Source organism: Gastrolobium bilobum, unplaced genomic scaffold (assembly GCF_033153095.1).
Source record: "Gastrolobium bilobum isolate Gb01-03AN ecotype WA unplaced genomic scaffold, APGP_CSIRO_Gbil_v1 utg1383, whole genome shotgun sequence".
In the NCBI taxonomy this organism is placed as follows: Eukaryota; Viridiplantae; Streptophyta; class Magnoliopsida; order Fabales; family Fabaceae; genus Gastrolobium; species Gastrolobium bilobum.
In genome coordinates this window covers 686,117-692,644 of record NW_026899537.1, presented here as the reverse complement: position 1 = coordinate 692,644, position 6,528 = coordinate 686,117, and the positions used below count along the sequence as shown (strand labels likewise).

General features: G+C 35.4%; 1 protein-coding gene across 1 annotated transcript; it reads right to left on the bottom strand.

Moving 5' to 3' along the window:
- Positions 1 to 1,220: 1,220 nt before the first annotated feature.
- LOC133291169 (serine/threonine-protein kinase D6PKL1-like) lies at positions 1,221 to 5,612 on the bottom strand. The gene is made up of 2 exons (XM_061489374.1): positions 4,954 to 5,612; positions 1,221 to 2,754 (listed from the first exon to the last, which is right to left on the bottom strand). Exons 1-2 carry the CDS (start codon positions 5,538 to 5,540, stop codon positions 1,965 to 1,967), a joined length of 1,377 nt encoding a protein of 458 aa, XP_061345358.1. The 5' UTR covers positions 5,541 to 5,612; the 3' UTR covers positions 1,221 to 1,964.
- Between the last annotated feature and the right edge of the window lie 916 nt (positions 5,613 to 6,528).

The window sequence follows — 6,528 nt, the reverse complement described above, 5'->3', positions numbered from 1 at the left end:
CATGATTTTCGTTTTTCTGTGTTTATCTCTCTCCTAAAATGACATAACTTATGTCATTTAAAATGACAAACACCAAACCCTATAAATATAAAATATGTGAGATCTATTTTTTTAAAAATAAATAAATGAGTGAATCCTACATGTTATGTGTATATAGCATGATACTAGTCTCTTACAATACGAGACTAGCATGCTCCGAAAATAATATTACTGTAATATATACTAGCAGATTGATACCATTGACATTTGTTGACATGCGAACGTTTTAAACTATTAGTTGTTTAATATTTTTAGATTTAATTTTTTTTTATCATTTTAACTAATTTAATATTTTATTTTATTTTATCGACGGAAGATATTGAAAAGTAAATATAAATTAATTTTTTTATATTTTTCAAAATTAATAAATAAAATAAAGTAAAATACCTTTCTTAAAAAACTAAATTTTAAAATGGATGAAGTATATTTTTAGTTGACTAGCAGAATTCATCAGTGTCAATCCCATTGGCAGAAATTTATATTTAACTAACTTTTCCCATTGTTAATCTAATCCATTTCTTCAAGTAGTAAAATAAATTTTGAAAATAATATCTGAACTTTAGCCAAAATTAAACAAGGTATTTCTGAATGAGTGCGTTTTAGATTTTTTTTTCTTTATTTCTTAGAAGTGCCTTTTTAGAGAAGGATGACTCGACACGCTAACACAACACGAATATGATACGAAAATTCATTTTTAAGTTGACGCATATTTAAATTCGTGTTAGTAAAATATGACACGTAAAAATTCGTGTCGTGTAATGGTAAAGATGCAAACAAGCATTTGACCCATAATATTTCAGATATTTACTGTTTTGATCAATTTGAGTCGTGTCATGTCACCCAAAAACATATTCTTGTCGGTGTTAAGAACTCATAAATTTCAATTTGCATATTATCTATGTCATATTGTATCATGTCAACTCGTAAAATTTGCGAGTTGTGTTCGTGTTAAAGATTTTGATATGAATAAAAATTCGTGCTGAATCGATGCATTCGTTTCGTGTCAAATTTATATTGTGTCAACCCGAATTAACACCTCTACTTTTTTAGCCTTACATTTGCAAATTAATTAATGAATCATTTCATATATTACAGAAAAGGAAATCCTGGCGCAAATAATTTCCTTGACCATTCTTAAAAGAGAAAAATGTATTACCAATATTAATTAAACTTACCATATATACAGACACCTCCGGCAGCTGGTTAATATTCAAAGCCAATCAGACAGAACCGTTTGTTTCTTAGAAGTTCCTAAATGATCAGAAATATAAAAGGAAGGATGATTCTCAATAATCACCAGCTAGTGGCTCCAACCAAGACCCACATTTGTCATGTACACGTAAAACACGACATTTCACGTGGTCTGATGCATGTTCTTCACAAATAAGAATGCCACAAAAAACATAAAATGGCATGGTCTTGTACGTGGCTCTCAGCAACCCCGGACCCGTCCTCGATCAATTAGATAACCGACCACGCGATGCCACCGCGCTTTTCTCGTCCTAGCTAGCTCTTCCAAAGTCAATGTCATTGTTTATACATACGTTGTCTGATCTCGTTGTAGCCCATATCTCTGTTGACCTTAATATCTCACAGCCCCTATTAATGTCTATATAAACTCATCAAAAATATTAAAATCACGTGTAACTTCTAACACCAACCACATTATAAATCACCAACCAAGTACGGTTTCAAGTCTTCCACATGGCACGCCACTCCACCCCATTACTTGTCATCAAGCTTAATTACCATAATTGGTTGACAAGTACACTTTTCCATTTAAGCCTCTTAAATATAAAGACACGAGTGTGGTGAAAAAATTAACTAAGAAAAAGAACAAGAAGAAGAGGAAAAATGGAAAATGATTAATTAAATTTCGTGGAACTATGATCTTATTAACTGTACTTTTCCTCCACCTATCATCATCAATAATAATCAATTGGAGTCTGTGGACAACTTTCATCAGACACAGCTTCTTTAGTATAAGGTGGGGGCACAAAGGGTGGTGTTGTACATCTTAGCAATGCCCAATTAACACCTTGAAAAAATGGGTGGTGCTTGATTGCGGAAGCCCCCATTGTTGACCCTAGCCTCCTCGAAGGGTCCTTAACCAATAATTGTGAGATAAGGTCCTTTGCTATGGTTGGCACGGTGGGTTCCTTTGGGAACTCAAGTGCTCGAGCCACAATGTTTGCTAGGGTTAGCTCATTGTCGATACCCCTAAAGGGTGTGACACCATAAAACAATTCAAATATAAATATCCCTAAGGTCCACCAATCCACGGCACTACCGTGTCCCTCACCGGACACGATCTCTGGAGCCAAGTACTCGTGGGTCCCAACGAATGACATGGACCTAACATCAATGGGCTCGGCCACAAACTCAGGCCCACTACGCTCTTTTTGCTTCTTCTTCCGCTTGCGTTTTGGGTGGAAACACGACACTGCAGGGACTATACAGTTGGGTAATATGCACGAAGAGGAGGTGAATTGAGAGGGTTCAACTTTGGGTTCCTTAACTACGAGAGGAGAGTTTTGAGCCGAGATGATCTGGGCCGTTGGTCTGGAATCATCACATTTTAATGAGAGGTCAAAATCAGTCAGCATGATGTGACCGTCTGATCGAACTAACACGTTCTCAGGCTTTAGATCACGGTACACTATCCCCAACATGTGAAGGTATTCAATTGACACCAATACCTCTGATGCGTAGAACCTGTAAACACCACGAGATGAATAGTGGAATTAGCATTAACTATAGTATGCTAATTAAATCCAAAGTAAGACAAGTTAATGATAACCGGAATTAGCTTATAATATAAGTGTTTGGATAAATAAGAAGAAGCTTGGTCTACAATTGGAAGAAAAAAAAAAATGCAATAATGCTATCTCTAATGCCTAAAAGAAGACTATTGGACAACATGACACAAAATATGCATAAGTGATAAGTATATTTCGTTGTTAGGTTAGGCCTACCGAAGGGATAATAAGGATCAGACAGGGACATCAATTGTCTTGCCGTAGTCTATTCTTAATTATTAGGCTAATAACATATCAATTGAATTATTAGGATATCATTGAATTCTGATTTTTTTGTTGTGCGAGAATATTTGTCTAAGAGAATTATACTATTATTAGGATAGAAATGTTTTTTTGCTTTTGAATTTTCCATATGCTGCGCGAAATATCTTCCGGGCAATAATAATATTATTGAAAAGAAAATGAAAAAATGTCAAAGACACTACCATATGTATGTCAAGAGTTAATTCAAAAAGTTGTATGTTTCACATTAGAAGTGCATATAATGACAACAAAACAAAAGCGGGAAAATAACTCTTCATCCAAAAGATAGCATATTGAATTTCGAAATAATTTCTAATAAAGAAAAAAAAAAAATCAGGTTGAATGCATATGAAATAAGACACGGCTTTTGCTTTCATTGGTAGGAAGAGTTTTCCTAATCACGTAAAAAGCATCCGCAACAAAACAAAATAAAATAAAATAAAATAAAATAAAATAAAATTCTTGAACGGTCACGAAAGAGACAAGCTATGAATATTTTTTTAAAACAAAAAAAAAATACATAAAGCAGGAACATATGAAGGAACAGTCAAACGCAAATCTACGTTACGTAACAGAAAAATTTGTTAAAATAAAAGAAAAAAAACTAATAACAGGGTTGCGAATTCTAGAACCCGATTTTGGAAGAACATATCCCAATGAGGGACCACTGCATGATTAACCTCCCATTTAATTAAAATAAAATAAAAATCCAGAAATCCCGCAAAATTTTCTGGGTTCGAGGATAAATTATTTCGATTTCCCCGGAGATCTTTGGGTTGATGACCCATGAATTCCTCACATATTTTTGTAAAATTGATATTTTCAAAAATTGAAGATTTGATATTTTACAAATATAGATTTTAAAAAAACACAATAAACATATTTTAAGATTATTCTCGCAAAAATAAATAAATAAAAATAGTAGTAATATAAAATTTAATACGAAAGAAAGAGCTTGTAGCTGGCAAGAGTTCAGGTATGCTGGATCACCATACCATAATTTCATTTTCCTTAATTTGCTGGTCACAAACTACAAAGACGAAATAGAAAGCCAATAGAATGGTAGCGTATCATATAGTCAGTAAAACGAAGGAGTGATGAGTAGCTGCTGACCTTGGAAGGTGTCGTTTTGACTTTCGAAAGTAGCGTTTTACCTAAATTGTAGGCACATGCAAGAATGATTAACCAATTATTATTCCTTAACCAACCACACGTGGTGGCTCAGACACAACACCGAACCGAACGGTTAAAAAGTAAAGTAATAAGTGACCCTAAGCTGGAAAGCCACGTCACCAATTAATTGTCCGTTGACCTACCTATAATTTATGCACAATTTTGATAGACGAATAATGATTAATGATTATTTCTTAATTTATGAATCTTCCACTACCACCTTTAACTACATATAATTCACATTCAATCTTTCACCTATTTTATGCCGCGAGTTATGTTCAATTGTTCATAATTCAATAATCACCTAGATAGAAAAAAAAAAAAAAAAAATTATGTTTACGGCTTCGTTTAATTTTATCAGACTTAAATTTGATTTAAGGGAGAATAAGGTCGCCGGAGAAGAATACCGCGAGTGATGGTGACAGCGAGTGGGTCCCACACTTTCAGGTTTCATCGTTGGTTATGATTTATGATAGCGGTTCAAGATCTCAACGAGGCTACGCACGCCCACACCGGATCCCACACTCTATCCTCGTTTTTCGCTTTTCAGTTTTCACACTTTTCACAGGCTCACTCACTCACTGACTCAAACCCTTCACCCAAACAAAAAAAACAATAACATAGTACAAACAATAAAATATGAATGATAAAAGTGGAAGCGGGTAACGCGCGTGCGCACCTGACGGCGGGTTCGAGGAAGCGTTTGTTGGGCTGGAGTTGTCGGAGGACGTGGAGGTCGCCGCCGGGGCAGAACTCGGTGAGGAGGCAGAGCCATTTGGGGGCGTCAATGACGGCGTAAAGAGTTGGCAAGAAAGGGTGATCCAACAATTCAAGTATTTCCCTTTCTGTCCTCGCCCTCCCTTCTTTGCTGCGACTCACAAGCTCCTTCTTGTCCATCACCTTTGCGGCGAAAATCGCCGGCACCGGGCCGTCGTTAAGCTCGGCAAGGTATACGCAGCTTATGTCCCCGGCGCCTAAGCGACGGTAGAAACGGAGGTCGGAGGGGAGGATGCGGCGGCTGGGGGACTCTGATCGGATCCGGTGGATTGCGGCCCAGCGAGGGTCGGAGGAGGGCGCGTGGGGTTTGGATGTGGCGGGGTGTGATGGGGCCGTTGGCAGGTGTGCGGAGGTGGAGGCGGTTAAGGTGGTGGTTTCGGAGCCGAAGCTTGTGCTCCGTTTGATGTCGGCGGTGGCAGTGGTGGTGGCTGTGGAGGCGAAGCTTAGGCTCTGGAGGTCGTCGGCGAGATCGTCGAGCCATGGGTCCATTGTGTTGGGAAGAGGGAATGGAAGTGTTTGGGAGAGAGTTTTTGAGTTTATAAGGGGTTGGGTTAAGCAAAATATGTGTGTGTATGGGCCATAATTATCTAGAATAACCTATTTTGAAAATGGGCCTTCAGGTTATTTACAATCTTCAACCGTAAAAAGTTGTAACTTTTTTGTATGATTAATTTTTATGAAAAAAAAAAATAGGGTTCAAAATAGATAATTTAACTATATTGTGCCCAAAACAACCTCGGTTTGGGGTGAAAATCAAAATATTTTTGTAATTATAATTTATTTCAGGATTATAATAGTATTTCTCATTATAATTTTTTAATTTTTCAACTCAAAACGACGTTGTTTTGGGAGTGAATATAGATAACTTATCTACATTCACTGTAGAAACATTAAAGCCAAAAAAATTTATAAAAATTGATATTTTTTTCATATAATAGTTAAATAATTTGTCACTTGTTGCGAGATTTCAATATATATATATATATATATATATATATATATATATATAGGGAAAATTGTTTGTCATTTTAAAGAATGTAAAGTTGTGTCATTTTAAGAGAGAGAAAGAGATAGATAAAGGAGGAGAGAGAGTTGAAAAATAAAAATAAAGGTGTGGGTCTCACCTCTTTGTGAGAGTAAAATGATGTAAGTTGTGTCATTTAAAAGGATAAATATTTTTCCCATATATATAAATAAATATTTATTTATTTATTTATTGAAAAAACATGAGGTTTCAATATTTTGTTTGAATCATGTTTGGTCTGGTTAGACCGTGAATATAGTAACCTAAATCACTAAATTCTGAATTTTGGAATTTAATTAATAATTAAAGGGGATAATTAGATGAGAATTCTAATTTACATAAAGTAAATCACCTTTTTGGAGAAAAAAAGTGTGAACAATGATAGTTTTGGGATAAAAATATGGATAAACAAAATTACTCGAGACTCAGATAAAATAGAGCATAGCATGACAA

What these genes read in the sequence shown, in the direction of transcription:
- LOC133291169 (XM_061489374.1), bottom strand. Translation starts at nt 5,540, where the DNA reads ATGGACCCATGGCTCGACGATCTCGCCGACGACCTCCAGAGCCTAAGC. An exon ending in TTCCTCGAACCCGCCGTCAG is followed by an intron (nt 2,755 to 4,953) that starts GTGCGCACGCGC and finishes TGGTGTTTACAG; the next exon opens with GTTCTACGCATCAGAGGTAT.